At 33.6% G+C, this 22459-nt stretch overlaps 4 protein-coding genes and 1 pseudogene across 5 annotated transcripts; 4 read left to right on the forward strand and 1 right to left on the reverse strand.

Moving 5' to 3' along the window:
* The first annotated feature begins 381 nt into the window (after nucleotides 1-381).
* Nucleotides 382-1267, forward strand: LOC104757086 (rac-like GTP-binding protein ARAC10; annotated as a pseudogene). Its single transcript, XR_015570081.1, has 5 exons — nucleotides 382-409; nucleotides 603-708; nucleotides 836-899; nucleotides 991-1055; nucleotides 1148-1267. The product of XR_015570081.1 is annotated as a rac-like GTP-binding protein ARAC10 (transcript).
* Nucleotides 1268-7965: 6698 nt separating this feature from the next.
* Nucleotides 7966-12534, forward strand: LOC104740500 (nucleobase-ascorbate transporter 6). Its single transcript, XM_087473704.1, has 14 exons — nucleotides 7966-8747; nucleotides 8893-9027; nucleotides 9525-9622; nucleotides 9715-9891; nucleotides 9990-10090; nucleotides 10211-10286; nucleotides 10397-10456; nucleotides 10554-10738; nucleotides 10884-10980; nucleotides 11095-11181; nucleotides 11268-11326; nucleotides 11418-11509; nucleotides 11599-11837; nucleotides 12023-12534. The coding sequence occupies exons 2-14, from the start codon at nucleotides 8919-8921 to the stop codon at nucleotides 12239-12241; spliced, it is 1599 nt and encodes a 532-aa protein (XP_087329830.1). The 5' UTR covers nucleotides 7966-8747; nucleotides 8893-8918; the 3' UTR covers nucleotides 12242-12534.
* Nucleotides 12535-16244: 3710 nt separating this feature from the next.
* LOC147949323 (uncharacterized) lies at nucleotides 16245-17219 on the forward strand. The gene is made up of 3 exons (XM_087473730.1): nucleotides 16245-16598; nucleotides 16820-16950; nucleotides 17058-17219. Exons 1-3 carry the CDS (start codon nucleotides 16352-16354, stop codon nucleotides 17160-17162), a joined length of 483 nt encoding a protein of 160 aa, XP_087329856.1. The 5' UTR covers nucleotides 16245-16351; the 3' UTR covers nucleotides 17163-17219.
* An 890-nt stretch (nucleotides 17220-18109) lies between these two features.
* LOC104740524 (uncharacterized) lies at nucleotides 18110-19909 on the forward strand. Its single transcript, XM_010461145.3, has 3 exons — nucleotides 18110-18490; nucleotides 18590-18656; nucleotides 18739-19909. Exons 1-3 carry the CDS (start codon nucleotides 18410-18412, stop codon nucleotides 19608-19610), a joined length of 1020 nt encoding a protein of 339 aa, XP_010459447.2. The 5' UTR covers nucleotides 18110-18409; the 3' UTR covers nucleotides 19611-19909.
* A 175-nt stretch (nucleotides 19910-20084) lies between these two features.
* LOC104740534 (two-component response regulator ARR6) lies at nucleotides 20085-22116 on the reverse strand. The gene is made up of 5 exons (XM_010461157.3): nucleotides 21711-22116; nucleotides 21525-21601; nucleotides 21354-21431; nucleotides 21187-21257; nucleotides 20085-20553 (listed from the first exon to the last, which is right to left on the reverse strand). The coding sequence occupies exons 1-5, from the start codon at nucleotides 21859-21861 to the stop codon at nucleotides 20358-20360; spliced, it is 573 nt and encodes a 190-aa protein (XP_010459459.1). The 5' UTR covers nucleotides 21862-22116; the 3' UTR covers nucleotides 20085-20357.
* Nucleotides 22117-22459: the final 343 nt, after the last annotated feature.

The raw sequence follows: 22459 nt of genomic DNA on the forward strand, positions 1-22459 counted from the left end.
AAACTTTTGAATGGTTAATGTTGTAAATAAAAATTTAAATAAGCAAAACTAAAAGGGCATAACACAAAATGTACTTCAAAAATGTTAATATAGATTAATAGTTTTTAAAAAACAACAAATTATTTTTTAAAATTGATAATTATTTATATTTAAAGTCCATACAAATTTCTCCATCACGTTAAAATTCTTTTCTACATTCAAATATTTCACGGGTGAAATCTATTTTTATACAAAATAGTCACAAATTTGAATAACAATAAAAAATCAGTTACATATTTTGTTTTATACAAACGAATACTAGATCTCAAATAATAATTTTACTCATAATAATTTTATATTTTTGACAACTTTAGTGCAAATGTTGTAGTTGAAGGCACCACTATGAATTTAGGGCTATGGGACACTGCTGGTAATGAACACTCTTTCCCCAAATTTATATATCCAATTCTGAGAAATAACTGTCTTGAATCCTTTAGTGGTTTAGAACGTTATTATTGGTCAAGTTCTTTGATTTTGGTTGATTGTTGTTGGATAGGCGAAATCCATTCTATGTTTTGGGGGAATTTGTCTTTTTTGAGTTTACATATTTCCTTTGTTTGCAGCACAAGAAGACTATAACAGATTAAGGCCATTAAGTTACAGAGGAGCAGATGTTTTCGTCTTGTCTTTCTCATTAGTCAGCCGAGCTACGAGAATGTTTTTAAAAAGGTTTGTATTGGAATAATGGATTCATCCTCCTTTTCTCTTATGTTGAAAACGAGCGTGATAAAGACGCTAAATGTGTCAGTAGTATTGAATCGTTTCTGATGTTATATGACTGTTCTTTTTGAGTCAGTGGATCCCTGAACTCCAACACTTTGCTCCAGGAGTTCCCCTAGTCCTTGTCGGTACCAAATTAGGTAAGTAACCGATTAGCATAGTTTACCAACATATTCCTCTAAACCGTTTAGATACATAACATAGTTAATGATCCTTACAACATCGGTGTAGATCTTCGTGAAGATAAGCATTATTTGGCTGATCATCCTGGACTATCCCCTGTAACTACTGCACAGGTTTGGTTTTATAGCCTTTTTTTACAGTAGATTTCATGCAATTCCCATTTTAAGGCTTGATGGTTAGTAAATTAAGCATTACTATGTGATAGGGAGAGGAACTGCGTAAGCTAATTGGCGCGACATATTACATTGAATGTAGCTCAAAAACTCAACAGGATTATACAGTCAGCATCTATCAATCCCTCTTAATGAGTTTGTTCACTCATTAGACTCTATTGGGCTATAAAATACCCAATAAGGGTTTTATTTTTAATTCTTTCTTTTTCCTACCCTCTCATTGGTCAAGAGAGAAAGACGCACAAACCCTAATAAATCAAGTGACCTTTTGGTTTCCTTTTACACTACTAAAGTCCCCAATATCCAAGAAAACTAACAAAAACAACAAAAAATCGCATATCATTATGGCTTTCGAGTGTGATTATGTTGTATACGACAGGCGCGGACGACGGCGCGGATGAACTCATACAGGACACGTACGCGGAAAGCAAAGGTGTGTGTTTTTTGCTTTGTATTTTCTCTCTCTCGCCGTGTTCCGATTCGGATCTTGATGATTTCCTTCTTAATTGCAAAAATGACGGCTGATATTGTTAGGATGATACCAAACAACCCTAAGTGGTAAGAGCCCCCCATTTTAGGATGATATCTGAATTAACACCTTTAAAATAGTTCTTTAAAATAGTTCAAACATGATTTATATATGAGAGATTGATAAACTAAATTGGCTGTCTAGATTTCTACTACTACTACTGCTACAAGTGTACAGAAAATGTGCATCCAGCATGATCATGTCATGTGGCTTGTTGTGTTCTCGTCTACGATGTCTACAACAGGCAATCGTTTGAGAATCTCACTAAGCATATTGAAGAGTTCTTTGTCTTGGTATAAAGCCTCTTGCACCATGCATACCATGCATTCTATAATATTTTGAATATTGGTTATTAAAGTGATCTTTCTTATTTTATTTATTTTTGTAATTCTTAGGCTAATCCAAAAGCCTATAAATTCAAGTTCGTTGTCTTGGGGAACAAGATTGACAAGATAGGGGAACGAGTATATTTTTTTCCTTTTTCTTTTGGAGGCTTTTCTCTCTTTCCTCATTACATTTCAATTAAAAAAGATTTTGTTGGTTCGGTTTGCTTTTAAACAATTTAATTAGGTTCAGATTTGATTATGTTTATGACAAAAAAATATCTATCCAATTTGATCGTCTAAAAAAAGGTTTTGGACATTAAATCACTTGATCCTTATTGCAATATATTAGACACCAAATTGTTTAACGGTTCTAGACCTGTTATTGCAATGTATTAGCGATTTCGATGCAAGAGAGAAAGATATGGATCACTTCTTCAACCATAACTAGCACAAGTAGAATAATAATAATAATAATCTACAATAGAGGGATTGATAGATGCTGACTTCATAATACAAACCATGGCAAAATTTATCTCTCAACCTCATACCCATTATGCTTTTAAGACCATCACTATTTCCTTCTTTTTTTTACAGCAGAACTGTTTAAAAAAAATTACATAAGCTAAACTCTCTTTTTCTTGCCTTTTTTTTGGACTGGAAACATATAGATGTTAGAGAAGACGACCAAAGAGTGACACAACAAGTGTGTTGTTTTAAAAAAAGGTTCACCTGTCAAAACTCTCTAATCTCTCTGTATGGGGGATAAAGAGCAAATAAACAAAGTGATGATGATGGTCTTGGTTTCACACCACGCCTCTGAAAATCTGAAACTGTTGGAGGTATCTACATGATGATGGTAAGACGTAGGGGTCAGATTTTGTCTAAGAAGCTGGTTGCTCAAGATTATATGAACAAAACGGTCCAATGTCGTCTTCACGAGCCCGATGGACGAACACTTTGTGGCAGTTGCATCTGCTTTCATCTCCAAATTAACTAAGCAAACAAAGAGGAATATGAAACACAAAGTCAGATAGAGAGAGCTGGAGAAATAAATAATATCTTTTCTAACACGTCAAAGAAGAGAGGAGGTGAGAAATATATTTCAAGACGCTTACATGCTTAGTGCGGTAGCCTACAAAGAGATTCTGAGGTTTGTTATTGCCATGAGGATTGCTTATATCCATCCCATCCACCGTCTGGTTCCTTCCTCTTGAGAGAACCACCTGACATTTGATACATTGTTGCTTGATCATCTTTCAAAGGTAATTGCCTCTGCACTAGTGTTGCTTCATCTCTCCCATCAGTTTCATGCATTGTCACATGAGTTACAGATTCTACTTTTCATGCAATGAGTTACTCAAAGTGCCTAGCAACATTGCTTGAGTGGTAGACTTGTACTTAAAAACATCATCACGAACAGAGAGAGCTAGAATCACCAGAACACAAACAACTTTTCTCTCTAATGCCTGAGCCATGATAATGTATTAATTGCATTAATTTGACGCTAATAAGAGTGTTCCCATATGTTTTCTTCAATGCTTGGAACCATAATGTAATGAATTGTGTAATTGATTCAAACAAAGAGTAAATAATTAACTTGCTAAATATGGTGATTAAGTTACAAAATGATATGATTTGGAGGTTGAGTAAAGTCAAGGTGTTTTACATAATAAGCCATTAAGAGATTGCTTAATAGTCTTTGAACTGATTCATCACTCCTTGTTTTCCATTGGTTTCTATTTTTAAGAAATTTCCGATGAGTAACGGCTCGTGTCATAACCACTCTGGAACCGGTGAGTGTCCCAAAGGCAATAATGATCAATGAGTGACGATGGGGTTGAGGGGTCAAAAAACCAAAACGCAGAGTTTCGTTTGAACATAATAATAAATCGTCCAAATTCCAATGGGTCCGAGAGGCGGTTAGAGCATAATTGGGCCAAATACTGGCCCAAATCAAGTGTACCTCTTTCTGTTTTTTTTTTGGCTCTTTTTGAAAAAGCAACTTTGTTTTTTTTCTTTGACGTGAAAGCAGCTTTATGATAGGCTGATAAAGGATATTTTTTTCATAAAGGATTTTAAAAGGAAAAAAAAAATATAAGCGGACAAAGTTGAAAGATAAATCTAAAGCGACACTTATACATCACGTCATAAATTAGAAACAACCACAACTTACTACTACATGATTACTTATTTATTTTTGAGCTGGTGAGATCGGAGTTACAAACAACAACAACAACACAAACTTTTTGATTGGGTATGGGGAAACGAGAAAGACAAGGAAGAGGCAGCAGGGCTCGTAGATCTAAACCAACCATGAGCCAACCTTTCTTTTCCTTATCAAAATTTGACATTCCTTACTACAATTACTCGAGATTATACTATTACTACTATTTATAAAAAGTAAGTAGACTCGGTTCATAAAAAAGTGCTGTAAGAAGAAAATAACACTATCAACGCGTGTAAAGAAAAAGTAACACTTTTAGAACCCCTTTTTTTTAGCCATTGTCAAATTTTAATATTTCCAACCATGTCATTGCTTTATTCTAAGTAGGGCTGGGCACGGGACGGGTACATTTGAATTTTCTCCGACTCTTTACTCGTTCCGACCCTAACGGGTAACAGAAAAAATTTACTCATACTCGATCTTTAAATAACGGGTACCCGGAAAAACGGGTACCCGGTAAAAAATAGTTGACCTTTTACTCATCCCGGCCCTTTATTATTACCCGGAAAACGAATACCCGATAAAAAATGTTAATAATCGCAATAATAATTTTATCTTTTGAAATCCAAAAAATGAAAAATTCATAAATTTATGCAATATATAGTTCCAAAAGTTATAAAATTACGAATTTTAAAAATAAAAATAATATATTAATTCAGTTAGGCTAAGTTGAACTTAGGTTTTAACTCTAACTCTATAAATTAATAATAAATAATAATAATAATAATACAAAATATTAACGGGTATTTACGGGTCGGGTAGCAAAACGGGTAAAGGGCCGAGTAACGAGACGGGTATTGAAAACTAAACTAATACCCTATACTCGTCCCTTACTCACGGGTAATATAATTATAATACCCTTTACTCGACCCTAAAGCTGCGGGTACCTTTTTTTCGGGACGGGTACGAGCCGAGTAACGGGTCGAGTATGGGTAACGGGTATTAGTGCCCAGGCCTAATTCTAAGGTAAGAAAAAGGAAATCTGAATGTACGTACATATAACTTAAGATAATTACGAACATATCACATTCTTCACTAATTGCATTGCAACTCCAACAAACCATTTTATGAGCTCTAATTTAAGTACTTTTGAATTTCTACCATGAGTGGATCTAAAGGATTCGATTCTTGGACTACAAAGAGTAAAAATGGACTTTTATTTAACCAAAAAAAAAACAAAGAGTAAAAAATGGAATTTATCTAACTTATATAGCCAATGTTTGAAGATTAAATATCGGGTGCATCATGCATGCATGTGTTTCTATTGCTTACACCCTACATCTCGCCCTCTCTATTCAACCACAAATATGAAATATCTAGATTTTTAAAGTTCTTCAACAATTTTTACTATAATGTCTTTCAATTTTTGTTTCTTAGAGTCAAAAAAAAATTCCTGTTTTTTTTGTTTGTAAATATTTGCAATAAAAGTGAATCTGCATGCATGTATTTATTCGAGTCTTATTTAACTATGAATCTGACAAAAAGGAATATCATTGGTGGAACAAAATGGAGATCAGAAGTGTTAAAAGAATAGAGAGAGTAGAGACCCAACGACATGACTATATATGAAAACCATCACACAAAAAAATTGTTCTTCCTTACTGTCCTGTTGATATATCTTTTTGTTATCAATCATCGTGTTGTTGTTTGTTGTTGTTACTTGTTAGCCATTAAACACTTAGGATGCATGATATTGTAAATCTAATGAGGGGGGCAAAGTAGAGAGAAAGGCACATGAGAGAGTTGTGGTGTTGTTTTGTTGTAATTCTCCAAAGTACGCCAGAAAGCTTTTTTCTCCCATCCCATGTGCTTACTCTCCACAGTCCCCACTTTTCTATAAATTAATTCCCATTTCATCCATTTTTTTTTGGTCGGCTTTTATAACATTTTTTTTTTTTAAGTTCTATATCACACTTTTTATGCCGGTTTTGACTGGGTTCACACTTCAGAGTTACAACAACAAGCCAATAATACCTCCCAATTCATCGGACTACAATAATACAGTGGACATTTTTGTTTAACTATTTTGTTTTATAACAATAGAACTTCGAAATTAAACAAATCAAAACCATAACTGATCGAATTTTTAGTTAACATCAAACCATGATGGCTGATAGTTAAAGACAAACGTAAAAGTCTTTAACACAATAATACAAAAAGTTTTCAGAATATTGCGTCATTATCAACTTAGACACCAACTTGTGAGTCTTCAATCTCAATGATTATGTGGTCATTATCGGTATTTTTCATATAAAAATACTATGAAAACTCCCTCTCACACAAATGTTGAGTGGCTCACAGATTTGATCACTAGCTAATCAGTGGTTTAGTCCTACTACTATCATGTTTCAAGCCGGATCCTTCATCACGTGCAAAAATTCCTTCAAAAACAAATTAGCTGGCTAATCATCAATTAATTACAAATTTTTTCGTATCCACGTGTCGGATATTTCAAACTTAATCATGTGTGTATTTGTATTTAATAATATAGGATGACTCATGACGTAAATTATAAATAACGTATATATATGCATAACTCGTTTCAAAATTGTGTTTGCCTTAAAGGCTTAGCATGGAGAATGTGTGTATGACCTTTTAAGAAGATTTGAAGAGATCCATTCAACAAAACATGCATGATATTTTCAATATAGTTTATTGTTTTTAAAGACTTTTGAATAATCTTTTAGAGGATATTTTGGGTCGAAACAGGTAACCGTACGTGTTGCAACATTTGCAATTGTCCATCATCTATAATGTGAAAAGTATCAAATTAATATAACATGACTGTTTTAAATTATATTCGGAAGTAAAAAATATTGGGAAATTGTCGGCAAAAGATAAAATTAAAGAAGGTGAATTTAGGTCGAAAATAGTTATGTAGAATAGTTATTACCGAAACTATAATAAATTTTGAAAACGATGCATCACTGGTTTTGACAAAAACGTCGAATTAGAACAAACATGACTCAAACGTATAGAAGAATCAAAATATACGCATCTACTATATATCTGAATAGCTTTGTTGTTTATCTTACTGCAAATCTTATCTTAAGAAGTTTGGTGACGGGATTAAATCTTGAGTCCTAGCTATTATCAGGCCATTAGTATAATAATATAATGTCCCACTAAATTTGATAACAAATCATCTTTAACGTTAAAGCATCTTTTTACAAATTGTTTCGTTAGATTGTTTTTATATATGGATCACGGGGACGAGTACAAGAAAAAAAAAGGTGGACGTGACATTTTATGTTTTGATATGTGTTTTGTTTGCTCCGTTATCTCTAGTTTTTATGCGTATGTATACGATTTGGACAATACTATACTAAAGTGATTAATAATAAGATTCTCTTCTCATATAGAAGAATTTATTTTCATTCTTAATATAAAACACAAAAGAGATATAGATGACTCAAACGATGCCTAGAAAAGAATAACATCCGTGTCAATAGAAATCACAAAGGAATTTATTTTATCTAAAAACACTTCAATGGATCTCTTCAAATGAGTATCAATGCAATGGTAAACAAAGTAAGAAAGTTGTTAATTAATTTTAGCTACAATTAACCCGACACTAAGAAATGTGCTTTTTTTTTGGTTTCTTTCAAAAAGTGAAGCAAGCAACAAAATTCAACAAGAGAATTATTGAAAGTTTTACTTATTAGAACAAATCTCACTTTTTTTTTGTGTTTTGTTTTCAAGCTTACAAGAAAAAGAGAGATAGGTTAAAAAAAAAACTTTACTTAACGAGAAAAGAAAAAAAGACAAGACGACTTTACAAAAAAAAAATGCAAATAATAGCTTTAAAGGAAGAAAAGATTCCTCTCGTCTCTTGCTTTGTTGTTCACATCCCTTTCATCTTTTAGTATTTTTCTTCTCTTTATTAATTAATTAATTAATCATTTATTACTGCCCAATCTCTCTCTCTCTCTCTCAATTCTTTCAAAAAACTATACTAGTCGTATTTTTTTTTATTTTAATTAGAAAATTCATACGGCGGTATTTTGAGCACCGCTCTTTCTAATTGATTCATTGCTTCTATTCAAAACCCATGTTACTATTATTGACCACTCAAAAAATAAAGAAAAGAAAATGTATACTCTATGAATTGAAATTCTAATACAATGTAGACAAAAGGAATATTAAAAAAAAAAATCTATATCCATTAGGAGGTGTACTATAAATCAATTAACCAAATCAAGAAGAGCGTTGAAAAATAAATTGTTCATTAAAAGATGGATTCCCCCTTAAATTTGCTAACAACAATATTTGTTGTCCCATTACATTCATAAATTTTTTTTGACTCCAATATTTATACTACTGTAGTAGTATTTTGTTACACACACACCTCGAGTTTTGCAGAGAAATTAAATAAAGTTTTACTTTCCCTTTTTTTCACCTTCTCTCTCTCTTCCTTCCTTCCTTCCTTCCTTCCTTCCTTCTCTGTGTGTCTGTGTAGCTTTACCTTTTGTACCTAAACCTCTCTCTCTCGCTTGTTTGCTGTTCTTCATTCGTCTTCTTCGTTCCTCTCTTTCCCAGAAGCTGCCACTTATGTGAGTTTATCTATCCACCCTTCCGATTTGTGTCAATTTTATTTTTTAAAACACTGATTTGTGCTTAGCTTACACATTGCAGCTAGATTCCCCGATCTGGGGGGAGTAGATTTTCTCTTACTCTGTGTTCATTGTTTTATTGCAGAGAAAGAGAGAGGTTAAGAGAGAAAGATGGCAGGGGGTGGAGCTCCAGCGCCCAAAGCAGATGAACCTCAACCTCATCCTCCTAAAGATCAACTTCCCAACATTTCTTACTGTATCACCAGTCCTCCCCCTTGGCGTAAGCCTTCTTCTCTCTTCTCTCTTCCTCTGTTTCTTTTTTCTAGATTCCTCTGTTTAAAAGCTTCTTCTTCTTCTTCTGTTTCTGAGTGATTTATATGTCGGTGGGGTTTTTTTTTTACACTTTATTCGGCGTTCTTCTTTTGAACAATGTCTCGACGACGACCTTAAGACTACAACACTCTTGTTTTAGCTTGTGTTCGATTCTCGTTAGATTTGTCTTTTTCTTCTTCTTCTTCTTCACTCTTCTTAGTCTTTACCTAATCTGTCACTAAATTAGTAGGGTTTGTCTTCTTTTATTACCACTCTCTGACTGAATGTTTGAATGATAATGACTTAGAACAGTTCAATCACACATCTAGACTTGTTTCCCCCTTTGAATGTTTTAGCTTCTTTTGTGTATTAATCGGTTTAAACCCCAAATCGAGACAGTGTGTTGCAATGAGCTGGTAGTTTCCATAAATACTTAGATAGTTTCATTCATGCTTATGTTTTCAGCTGAAGCTATTCTTCTTGGATTTCAACATTACCTTGTGATGCTTGGCACAACAGTGCTCATACCTACTGCTCTTGTTCCTCAGATGGGAGGTGGATACGTAAGTCTCCTCTACAGAGTTTACTTATTATAATAACGAGCAAGCAAATTCATTGGTGTCACTGATTTGATTTTGATTTTGTGTAAATTCAGGAAGAGAAGGCAAAGGTGATCCAGACTATTCTCTTTGTTGCTGGTATCAACACATTGCTCCAAACGCTGTTCGGGACTAGGTTGCCTGCTGTTATTGGAGCTTCCTACACCTTTGTACCGACGACAATATCCATCATCCTCTCTGGTAGATTCAGTGATACCTCAAATCCTATTGAGGTATGATTTTTATGACTTCCTGTTTATTTGATTTCATCTCTATGACCCTTTCTTGGTGCTATTATAACAACAAAGAATATGTTTTTGCTTTTGTTTAGAGATTTGAGAGGATAATGCGGGCAACCCAAGGCGCCTTGATTGTTGCTTCTACCCTTCAGATGATTCTTGGTTTCAGTGGTCTCTGGCGTAATGTTGTTAGGTTAGTCTGGATGATAATATATGGTCTCAGATGTTACAGCATTAGCTTTCTCAGACTTGTCTTCTTCAGCATTACATTAACAACGAGGCGATGTTAATTTCTTTTGTATATTATTTACAGGTTCTTAAGTCCTATTTCAGCTGTTCCCCTGGTGGGTCTCGTTGGTTTTGGGCTGTATGAGTTTGGTTTCCCTGGGGTAAGTCTACTCTAGATGCACTGAAACACTAACAGTTTTAATGAGCACTTATGAGCAGACCAGAAACTCTTAATTTCTTCAGTGTGTTAATATCCCTTTTTACATTTCAGGTTGCTAAATGCATAGAGATTGGACTGCCTGAGCTTCTTATTCTAGTATTCGTTTCACAGGTAACTCACTAACAGATTAAACCTGTCTAACTCCCAAAATCAAAAGCTATAATTATGACGGTTACCTGATTTCATGTGTTCATGTTTCCTGTTGCAGTACCTGCCTCATGTGATCAAATCAGGGAAAAATGTGTTTGACCGGTTTGCTGTGATATTCGCGGTGGTGATTGTGTGGATCTATGCTCATCTTCTTACAGTTGGTGGGGCTTACAATGGTGCTGCACCAACTACACAAACAAGTTGCAGGACAGATCGTGCTGGAATCATAGGTGCTGCCCCATGGTAAGTTGTTACAACGCAGCTCTAATGACATTTCCACTAGAATTTTGCAGTTTAAGCAGAACTAAAGAGCATGAAGAAATAGAGTATCAAAAGATAAATGTGATCTCATTGGATTCGTTGTTAACATTATTTTTTTTTAACTCAGGATAAGAGTTCCATGGCCTTTCCAGTGGGGTGCCCCGTCGTTTGATGCTGGAGAAGCTTTCGCAATGATGATGGCTTCTTTTGTTGCTCTAGTTGAGGTCTGTGATTATCTTCTTCATGTTTTAATCTTTCGAAATACAATGATTATGCTCTGTTATTCTGTTTATTCATCTTTGTTTCTTGTTTCTTCTCTGTCTGGCTGAACTTTAAAGTCAACCGGTGCTTTTGTCTCTGTCTCTCGATACGCAAGTGCAACGATGTTGCCACCATCTATTCTCAGCCGCGGTGTTGGCTGGCAGGTAACTCACCTACATTTGAAGTTATAATGTTGCTGAATCTATATTGATCGAATTCTGAAGTGTTTATGCTATGTTTTGTGGAACAGGGAGTTGCGATTCTAATATCAGGGTTGTTTGGTACTGGAGCTGGTTCCTCTGTCTCTGTGTAAGCATCTCAGAGATGATAAATGATCTGATATCACTAATTTCTCTAGATGTTTTGGTATGAAAGTTTGTTTTCTCGCTCTTTCCTGCAGAGAAAATGCGGGGTTATTGGCCTTGACACGAGTTGGCAGTCGAAGGGTTGTCCAGATAGCTGCAGGCTTCATGATATTCTTCTCTATTCTTGGTTCGCTGCAACTCTATATCAACAAATGAAAGAAAAATCTTTTGCTTGAAATCTATTCTGTACTGATGATCCATCATATGCTAATGCAGGAAAATTTGGAGCTGTGTTTGCTTCAATTCCCGCACCCATCATTGCTGCTTTATACTGTCTCTTCTTTGCGTACGTGGGAGCTGGAGGTTTGAGTTTCCTTCAATTCTGCAACTTAAACAGCTTCAGGACCAAGTTCATCTTAGGCTTTTCGGTCTTCCTTGGCTTGTCCATCCCTCAGTACTTCAATGAGTACACCGCAATCAAAGGATATGGTCCAGTCCACACTGGGGCTCGTTGGGTATGTAGTAACCAACTCACTGTTACTTATTTTCTTTGCATTGAAATAGGCTTTTGGTTAAGTGATCTAGTAAGGCCTAAAACTCCACTCCATCTGTTCATAATCTTTGGCGTGGCCTGAACTAATGAAACGACTTTGGCGTTGCATGAGCTAATGAATTTCTTTTTCTCTTACATATTTGACAGTTCAACGATATGGTGAATGTTCCGTTCTCCTCAGAGCCTTTTGTTGCTGGCAGCGTGGCCTTCTTCTTGGACAACACATTGCACAAGAAAGACTCTTCGATAAGGAAAGACCGAGGAAAGCACTGGTGGGACAAGTTTAGATCTTTCAAAGGTGATACAAGAAGTGAAGAATTCTACTCTCTTCCTTTCAATCTCAACAAGTATTTCCCATCTGTCTGAAAGGGTAAGGAGAAGGAAGAGAAGAGCAAAGATATAACTGGAAACAAAAGTGGTGAAAACTCAAGGGTTTCACCATTCTTGCCTTGAGATTTTAAGCCTCTGTGTCTTGGTTCTTTTTACAACTTTGGAAACTTTAAATATCTCTCACAATTCTATAGTCTTATTTACAAGAATGATGAATCTTAAGAGCATTGTTGTTTACTCTCTCTCTCTCTCTAATGCTTTTTCTTTGTAAATCCGAGGGAACACTACTTTGTGATTTTGATTAGTTTCTAAACAAATTTTTAGCTGAATTTTGCTTTGATCTATCTCTCACTCAAACGTCTTGATTTTAAAGTTTAATTAAGATAATTGATTGATTATGTCGAAACTTTAAATAAAATTTGGTGAATAATTTATGAGCACAAGATTAAGAAAATAGGGCGACCTTTCACTCTTGCATGAGGTGTTTGTTCTCTGTTAAATAAAATATAGAGAGGCATTAAGGCAACTTTTGTATGTTATCTTAATTAATGGACAAGCAAAAGGTTAAGATTACTTTGTTTTGTAAGGCTGATCGATTAACACCGTAATTAATTAGCAATGTTCAATAATTAAAGTTTAATACGACACAGGCTTTCAGGAGATCGAGATAAAGTGTACAGTAAGCATGTGAATAGGGTTGATTGCACGAGGGGAATATTATTACTTCATTTTTGGTTGTCATTTTCGTTATTTTAATTTCCACAAAAAAGCTCATCATTGCCTTTAAAAAAATAGATTTATAAAAAAGTTGCTTTATTTAGTTGACAAAAACAAATTTGTTTATTTTTGTTGTTCTGCAAACTATTTATCTTTTTTTTTTTGTATTGAATTCGCATTTCTGAATTATATAACTATTATTACTAATTTAAGTAGTAGATTTAATTATCGTTTATTAAACGCCATGTCTACTGTGAATATTATTATTATATACACTTATCTAAACTCAATTTTATTTTATGACAGCAATTCAAATGTTTTTTTGTTAAAAATTGTGTTGTAGTAATCAAAGAAAACCTTAACTTATGTGGTTAAAACGTTTAAAACAATTGTATAGATAAGAATCTTAGAAAATAAGTTATAAACAGCAGCCAAATTTGTTTTTACAATGTTTAGTTGTAGAAATTATTTAAACAAAACTAGGATAAAAACAGAATATAAAGAAGGAAATTAAAATTTGGTGAAAGTATTTTCTAAAATAGTGGTCCAATAGTAGTTACTAGTTGTCGTTGATATATACTTTTAACTTTTGAGATGCATGTAGTAGAGTGAGTATCTTACAAAAGTTAGTGATTAACTTCTTCTGTTATGACTTGTGAATTAGTAATTTACTCTGCATAGGTTGAACTAAGCTAAGCTAAGTGATATTACTATTACTAGCAAACTAGCATATACAAGAATTAAAATGGTTAATAGATTCGTAGTATCAAAGGCTTTACAGATTTAATTAAAAAGCTTACTTGGAATCTACTTTTTTTTGAAAGATTCCAGCCAAGCAAAACACTTGGGGGGCTCTGTACGGACAGTCCAAGACATAATAATCAATTGAGCAATTAATTACGATCATATTATTCTATACCTCTCTACTTAGAGACTCTTTCTAATAATAACTAGAATTTGAACCCGCGCACGTGCGGGATTTTAATTTAAAATATTTTTTATCAATATAAATTTTTGAGCTCAAATATATTTATTGAAATTTTTGAGTATAAATCTATATAAACACTAAACTTATTTTACTAATTAACATACCCCCATATATATTATTGAAGATATTGTTTATTTGTTATATTTATTTGCAAGGGATTTTAGTTTAAATTTTTTAGGAATAAAAATCATTGAATATAAATATAATTAGTCATTTAAAGTTTAAAAGATAAATCCAAATAAAAGTCATACTTATTTTACTAATATATATATATATATATATATATATATATATAATATATATATATTGTCTAGTGTCGCAGTAATGTTTTTCTGGTAAATCAATAATATATAACGTAGTAACAAAAAATGATTTAAAGAATCTCCCTCGAAAAGTACATTTCATATTTATATCCAATGAAAACATCATTTTAAAATTTCTAACACCGAAGGTCGATCATTGACCTAATTATAAAAATCATTTAAATATATCGATATCCCACATTAAATGCAAATATACAAAGTTTGATGAACACTTTTACTGTTATGTCACTACAACGGAGTTATCCAAGTGCATCGCCTATCATAATAGAATTTCCGACCAAGTCAAGAATGCGTAAATGATGAAATGATTAAACCCGACATCCGTTCACTAATCCAAGTTATATATATGTCTAAAACCCTTCATATGTTATTTTCATATGTTAATTTTGTGATGCAACCTCAGCTTCGTCTTTTAAAAAAAAACATGGTGTACTTTAGTAATATGTTATTTCTGGCAATGTTTTTGGTTAAAAGCATTTGATCATAAAAATCTCAAGCATGTTTTATATATATTTTTATTTATCATGTTATAAAATTTTAGCTCCGGTTGATAATATGCATTCTGAGATATACTATACATGTCACTTTTTAATAACGACTTACATATCATTTTCTCTATATATTGTGACCATTGATTTTGTGTTTTTTTAGATGGATTAATTTTTCAAGATTCTTTTTCATAGTTTTTCCCAAAAAAAAATTGTGACTCTTACAATATCTTTGTTTTAGATCAAAACTTTTAAGTTGAGTTAAATAATTAATCTTTTATTTTTCTATAAGTGAAATTGTTTCTTAGAAACTAATATTTCACTTCAATTTTATTTTTATGTTTAGAAATTTATAAATACAATTACATAAATTGTTTTTTACTCCACATGTATTAAAATCTTACTTATATTCTAAAACTTAGTAACTCATTCTAAATTTTGAAATATGATCATTTTTGGTTAAAATTTGAATAATAATATTATTACTAAAATAAATCAATAGTATTATTTTTACTATTTTAAAATATTCATTTATTTAAAACATTTGGGTTTAATATGGGCTTTTAAAGTGTTATGAATGAATGGATTAGAAGCTACATAGTGGATTAGTGTTTAGGATTAAACCCAAATAAAAAGAATGAGTTGCTGATGTGGAGCATGAGGAGTGAGGAAAGGTAACTTTATATATATAGATACTCTCCCATAGGGCTGGGCAAAATAACCGATAACCAAATAACCGACCGAAACCGAACCGAAAAAAACCAAACCGAACCGAACCGAAATTCTTCAAATACCCGAATGGTTAGTAAAAATCTATATCCAAACTAACTGAAACCGAACCGAACCGAACCGACAATTAAATGGTTAACCGAAATATCCGAAAACCTAGAAGATATCAAATATTATATACTTAATATTATGCAAAACTATAAAATAAACTTAAAATATAAATTATTTCTAGATTCAAAACAATTAAATATTTTAAATAATCAATATATGTAAATGTTATTATTTTGAATTTACAAAGTTAAATACTATTTTGTAAAATTGAATCCATATTTTTCCCTTTTTTGTATTTTTGTTATTGTATATTTGGTTAATTTTGGTTATATTCGGTTAGTTTTGGTTATATTTGGTTTATTTGGTTAATGTTAATATAATTTATGTTAGTTATGGTTATTTATTTAAATAACCAAACCGAAACCGAACCGAAAGAAACCGAACCGAACCGAACCGAAATTTCAAAAATATCCAAATGGTTACTATATTACTATATCCAAAATAACCGAAACCGAATACAACCGAACCGAAACCGAATGGTTAACCGAATGCCCAGGCCTACTCTCCCATCTAAGTGTTGATCGAATACTAGAGATACTCAGCTACATAATTATTACCACCTCATTCGTACTACTTTTTTTTATATCATTAAAATTGAAAATAATAAATAATTGATGACAAAATGAATGAATAATACAGTATGAAATAAAAGGATGAGTATTATTATATAAAGGGAATACGTAAGAAGAAGCTATTCTCAATCAGTACAGACGACCCCTCCCTCTACCTAGCTACGCTTACTCCCTCACTCTTCTCTCTCCTACTTTTCTCCGCCGTGAGAGAGAGAGAAATGGGGAACTGTCAAGCGGCGGAGGCGGCAACGACGGTGATACAACGACCAGACGGTAAATCGGTGAGATTTTACTGTACAGTAAACGCTAGCGAAGTGATTAAGTCTTATCCCGGTCACCACGTAGCTCTCCTACTTTCCTCTGCCGTACCTCACGGCGGTTCTCTCCGTGTCACTCGTATCAAACTTCTACGTCCTTCCGATAATCTCTTACTCGGCCATGTCTATAGGCTCATCTCTTCCGAAGGTATTAAATATATCACTCAGTCTCTTGCATAAATCACACATAACATACGTTTTAGTTTTGAAGTCAGGCACAAGAAACAAAAAAAAAACCTAACTCTTAGGGCTTTGTTCAGTTTTGTTTCTTCTGCTCCACGTTCAATTACAATCATCACTGATGAAGTGTATAAAATTGTTAGGATTACTTTATTCGATTATAAAGTAAGTTTTTTTCTTGATTAATAGAGGTGATGAAAGGATTAAGAGCCAAGAAATCTGAAAAGATGAAGAAGATCCATGGAGAGTTTTCTGTAGCGGAAGAGGAGATTAACCCACTAACCCTAAGATCTGAATCTGCTTCTGACAAAGACACTCAGGTATTTTTTATTATATATTACCTAACTACAATTGTTCTGTATCAGATTTCAGTTTTAATTCTCTGATTGAAACAATAATAACAAAGTTAGAGGTTTTGATTAAACAGAGAAGGATACATGAAAAGCAGAGAGGGGTGAACACAGGAGGAGCTACCAATAAAGTTAGAGCTTGGCAGCCTTCTCTTCAAAGCATATCAGAATCTACAAGCTAAACACTTCATTTTTTTTTCCTATCTTTTTTTTTTTTTTTTTTTTTTTTTTCAACCAAACTATATTAAAATTAAAAGAGAACTCCATGATTGGTTGCCCAAACAGGAGGATACGAGTTTACAAAGGTAGAAACTGAAGGTAGGGTTCGTGAAGATCGAGCGAGGCAATCGGCCCTGACATTGTCATCGCGAGGAATCCTGGAGAGGGTCTATCTTTTTTCTTTTACTTTTGACTTTTTGATCATTTGATTTCTCTTTGTATTAATGTTTTTTCCCAATCAAATTGTAAAGGAAAAAAAAACCATTTGATTGTGGTAGAAGAAGTAGCTCTTTGTCTTTTTTTTTTTTTTTTTTTAACTTAATAACAACTGAAGAAAAAGATCCAAAGGATTTAATTTTCTTCATTTTCTAGATTTTCTTTCACTTTTTTTTTTACTAAATTATTAGGTCATTTATCGAGTTTCCAATTTTTACGTATTAAAAATATGACTAATGTCAAATTTGTTGACCAAAAAAACATTTATTTCATTTAGTAAAACTAAATATTCAACATCTAATGCATCAATCATCACTCATATACCAAAAATTTGGAGAAAAAATATTATAAAAAGAACGATACATCCTAAAAAAAAATCATCATATTTTTTTCGTTCGCTTGAAACAGAAAATTGTTCATTGTACCAAAAAAAATTGTACTAAGAGAACAGAAATCATTTACACTGCTTTTTTAACTCACAAGATTGACAACAAGCTTGCAAAGTTGCATATAATCATCTCAAAATAAAGTCTTCATCAAAGATCTTTTGATAATACCAAAAAGGTAAATCTGTATATATCTTTATTTTCCATATTAACCTCTTTTATACGACATCGTTGAGATCGCACGTGCGCACTCACCGACTTACAGAAGATTCCACACGAATAAATAAGGGTAGTATAGTCATTTCAGCATCGAGCGAAATTGTCTGAGCGGAGAAGAGGAGTTTCCGTTATCCTCTTTATATCATCTCTTCTCTTTTGATTTTTATTAAATTAAAACATTAAAAGAGAAAATAAATTAAATAATAAAAAAATCTTCACGTTTCTTCTCTCTCTCTCTCTCTCTCGAGTCTCAAGCGACCAAATCTGAATTTAGGGTTTTTGAGAATCTTCATCTTCGATTTCGAATTCTTCCAATTCCTTTTTTCTTTAACCCTTTACCACTGTGTGTAAATCTTTACTCCGTCACAGGAATCAATCAGCGAATCATCATGATTTCAGATTCGATCACCAACGCTTCTGCTACTGCGGCTCCTCCTAGCACCTCGAGAGATTGTGGAAAGAAGAAGAGGGTAACGTTATCTCTTCCGTTTCTCCTTAAATCTCATCCCTTTCTCCCCAAATTTGATTCAAAGTTTTGATTTTGTTTATTGCATTGTGTGTTTTTGCAGAACAATAAGTCTGCTAAGATAAAGCAGAACAAGCTTGGTCTCCGCCGTGAGCAATGGCTTTCTCAAGGTATGTTTTTGCTTCATTCTTTTGGTTTTGGTTAGATTTGGTGTATGTATTGATTCTGTGTGTTTGATTTTACTATTGTTAGTTGCGGTGAGCAATAAGGGAGGAGGTAAAGAGGAGAGTAGTGTTAATCGCAGTGGGAAGCCTGATCGGAGAAGTAACCAACCACCAGTGGTGGAGAGTTTAGATGGGGTGCATAATAATAACGGTGGGAATACTAATGGTCATCATGAGAGTTTTATGGAGTCACCTTCTAATAGCTCTATGGGAGGTACAGATATAAGTACTAACTACAGTGGGAGGAGTAGCAGGAGTAGTAGTAGGAGCAGTGGCTTTTGCTCTGGTAACATAACAGAAGAGGATAATGCAGAGGATGATGATGATGATGATGGGTGTGTGGATGATTGGGAAGCTGTTGCTGATGCATTAGCGGCTGAGGAAGAGAATGAGAAAGAGAATCATCTCCGTGAGTCTGCCAAAGTGGAAGAGAGTGTTGCACAATCGTCTTCTAATGTGGGTGATTCGGTTAGTGGTGCATCAGGTGCTGTGTGTGTTGAAGATGCAAAGCAGGATTGTTTGAGAGTGGCATCAAGGAATCAGAAGAGTAATAGAGCTTGGAGGCCTGATGATGACCTTCGTCCACAGGGGTTACCTAATTTGGCTAAGCAGCTTAGTTTTCCGGAGCTGGACAAGCGTTTTAGCTCTGTGGCGATTCCATCTTCATGTCCCATCTGCTACGAAGACTTGGACTTAACGGATTCGAATTTCCTGCCTTGTCCTTGCGGATTCAGGCTTTGTCTGTTCTGCCACAAGACCATTTGCGATGGAGATGGACGTTGTCCAGGGTGCAGGAAACCCTATGAACGGATTGCAGTCAAGGCTGAGACTAGTATTCAAGGTGGTGGTGGTCTAACAATTCGGCTGGCTCGTTCGTCTAGCATGTTTTGCAAGTTTTAAAAGAGAGAGAGGTGCGGATTTCGCAAACCATGTTATCTGTTCGATTGCTCTGTTTTCTTGCTTCAGTCTTTTGACTCTCTGGTTCTTTTCTAGCTTAGAAGATGATAATGTGGGTATAGTATTGTCTTTTGGCACTCGAGAACTTTGAGCTTTGTTTTCTATGTCATCGATGGTTCCTTAAGTCTGAAACACTGTGTTGATGATGTAGAGTGTGATGTGTGAATACATAAAAGGTGGTACAGAAAATTCAAATACATTTAGATAGTTTCAATAATGATATGCTATGTTCTCTTTTCAAATTCCAACTTTATGACAATATTAAGGTGTTTGGTATGCATTTTATTCCTTCCTTGTCAAACATTATTGAAGGTTTAAAAGTTATTTTGTTGCCATGGTGAATCTTCTTTATAAGCTTCTCTTTTAGAATCACCATTCAGAGAGAGATGAACTCTCATGATCTTTTGGACTTAATTCTTATAGAAAACGTGTGCTTGATTCTTAAACAATTTTCAGTAAACCAGCTTACAAATCTCTTGTAAGGAAAAAAACTAAGATTACTCTAATGAATATAATATACTTTTGCTCCTCTCTATACCATTTACATTACTACTATGTGAATAAACCCACTGAAGTCAATCAGCAAAAAAAACCATAAGGGCTGGAAAATTGTATAGGTCATTGAGCTGGAGAGAATCATCATCAGTCATTAAGTTCTGAGATGAAGTCATGGAATTTGCATCAGAAAGCTCAGATCTTTGTGCGTTTGAGCTGTGATTGAACAGGTGAATCGAAAGAGTAGACATTCTCGGTTTCTAGCTCTCTCTTCTGAGTACTCTTTGTGAAAGATAAATCTTCAACTTTCATTAGAGAATCTCTTAATCTTTTTACATCAGAGAGTTTCACAGGCTTCAGTAAGAAATCCTCAGCCCCTTCTTCAAGACATCTGAATGACAAAAACAAAAAAAAATCACAAGAAATATCAGTTTTGAGTAAACTCCAATCTCAATAAAGTTTGATAGCTTTGGATCAATAAGTTTTTTGTTTTTGTAGTGTATGTAGCTAACAATCATAAGATGGCCAGGTCATAATTGAGTTGGCCATTGTGTGTACCACAAAACATATTCCATTTTTTTATTAAATCTGGCCTCTAGAGGTTTCCAAATATGCAAAGTGAATAAAAAAGCATGTGAGGTGGCTTTCACAACACCCTACCACAAGATTAGGCAAAGCAAAAGATCATATAATTATTATTTATTATAATATATCACATCACCAAAAACAGAATCAAATCCCAAAGTAGAGATTTTGCTGGTTAGAAACATCTTTATACACAAAATCATCTTGGGACCCATAAAAGATCACCAAAATCTCAACTTTTGATTAACTATGCAATCACCACCAAGAATGGTTTATAGAAATCAACTTTTTAAAACCATATGAGCATGATCTTTTTTACTTTGGGATCTAATCCTTTATTATTTTGTTTGTCAACCAAGAATTCCAAACAAAGATATTCACCAGATTTAATAAAGTTTGACTAATAGCACCATTAAGATCGATCAAGATGAAAATATACCTATCAATACGAGGCAAAATATTCTCTGAGGACATAATCACCACCGGTACTTCTCTAAAAGCTGATGATTCCTGTTGAAAAATTTACCAAAACAAGGATTAGATAAGCATATAATATTATGAATTTTAACTCAACTAATTGAATCAATGTTATATGTTTTTGCTTACTTTGATCTTCTTCAAGAGTTCATATCCAGTCATACCGGGCATAGAGTAATCCGTCATTATTAAGTTAACCTTCAAATCCTGAAAACAAAACAAAGCAAAGTCCCCATTAGGTCATTTGCTTGATAGTTACGGCAAAAGTTTCATATTCTCTTCTTGTTAATAATGATTTACCTCAAATCCCACGGATTTGTCCTCAACATCCAATCCAAGGTATTGGAGAGCTCTTGTCGCACTATCGACAACAGTTACTGAAGAACACAAAAACAGAGGTTTTATTCAGTTAACCTGTCTGAATTGAAATAGCATGTTTTAAAAGGATGAGTTCTTGAAAAACAAAAGATGTGTGTGTTTTTTTACCTTTGCAAGAAGAGACTCTGAGTAAACGCTCGATGAATTTCCGATCAACGTGACTGTCGTCGACGGCAAGAACATGAAGAAGATCCGGTGATCCAAACTTTGAAGGATCGTTGGCCATCTCCATCTTCCTTGGTAGCAAAACTTCAGCCATTTAATTTAATATATGGATCGAAGAATGAGACTATCTTTTGTAATAAGTTGGAAGAATAGAGAGGAAGAGAAATATTGTATGATGTTGTGAAACAATAGAGCTGGTTGGGTTGATATATATACATATTAATAAGTTAGAAAGAAATAAAATAAATATAGAAAAAAGAGGGAAAAAAATATGAATGAAATCGAGAGATTTTGCATATCTTCAAGATTTTGTTGTCAATTTGCTTTCAAAATCTTTATTTATTTATCTGTTTTTATTTCTTTATTTCTTTTTCTTTAAATAATAGTTCGGTGGATTGATAAATAAGTCAAAACCAGCTATAAAGTCAAACCGGTTCAAGTTAAAACGGATAGCAAACCAGAGGAATTTAGTAGAATGGGGATGCGAGTTTTAACCAACCCAAACCGCTACGTTATATCCGGTTCTATTATATTCATTTTAGCCGGATTAATGGGTTTACCAAAGAGAACCTATCTATCTAGTGTAATTGGTTGGTTATAGAAGTTAGAACTGAGAATTATTTTGTTTGAGTAACCTAATTTTGGGGAACTTGAATTCATGCGCATACTTGGCTATGACAGTGACAGCAAGA

The sequence above is a fragment of the Camelina sativa genome, chromosome 2 (assembly GCF_030686135.1).
Source record: "Camelina sativa cultivar CO46 ecotype springtype chromosome 2, ASM3068613v1".
Classification (NCBI taxonomy): domain Eukaryota; kingdom Viridiplantae; phylum Streptophyta; class Magnoliopsida; order Brassicales; family Brassicaceae; genus Camelina; species Camelina sativa.

Excerpts from the sequence above, each read along its gene's own strand:
- LOC104740534 (XM_010461157.3), bottom strand. The coding sequence starts at position 21,861 with ATGGCTGAAGTTTTGCTACCAAGGAAGATGGAGATGGCCAACGATCCT. Across the intron at positions 21,432-21,524 it reads ACAAATCCGTGGGATTTGAG|GATTTGAAGGTTAACTTAAT; the intron begins GTAAATCATTAT and ends TTTTGTTTTCAG. Across the intron at positions 20,554-21,186 it reads ATTTTGCCTCGTATTGATAG|ATGTCTTGAAGAAGGGGCTG; the intron begins GTATATTTTCAT and ends TTTGTCATTCAG.
- LOC147949323 (XM_087473730.1), top strand. The coding sequence starts at position 16,352 with ATGGGGAACTGTCAAGCGGCGGAGGCGGCAACGACGGTGATACAACGA. Across the intron at positions 16,599-16,819 it reads TAGGCTCATCTCTTCCGAAG|AGGTGATGAAAGGATTAAGA; the intron begins GTATTAAATATA and ends CTTGATTAATAG. Across the intron at positions 16,951-17,057 it reads CTTCTGACAAAGACACTCAG|AGAAGGATACATGAAAAGCA; the intron begins GTATTTTTTATT and ends TTGATTAAACAG.
- LOC104740500 (XM_087473704.1), top strand. The coding sequence starts at position 8,919 with ATGGCAGGGGGTGGAGCTCCAGCGCCCAAAGCAGATGAACCTCAACCT. Across the intron at positions 11,182-11,267 it reads GCCGCGGTGTTGGCTGGCAG|GGAGTTGCGATTCTAATATC; the intron begins GTAACTCACCTA and ends TTTGTGGAACAG. Across the intron at positions 11,327-11,417 it reads GCTGGTTCCTCTGTCTCTGT|AGAAAATGCGGGGTTATTGG; the intron begins GTAAGCATCTCA and ends TCTTTCCTGCAG.
- LOC104740524 (XM_010461145.3), top strand. The coding sequence starts at position 18,410 with ATGATTTCAGATTCGATCACCAACGCTTCTGCTACTGCGGCTCCTCCT. Across the intron at positions 18,491-18,589 it reads ATTGTGGAAAGAAGAAGAGG|AACAATAAGTCTGCTAAGAT; the intron begins GTAACGTTATCT and ends GTGTTTTTGCAG. Across the intron at positions 18,657-18,738 it reads TGAGCAATGGCTTTCTCAAG|TTGCGGTGAGCAATAAGGGA; the intron begins GTATGTTTTTGC and ends TACTATTGTTAG.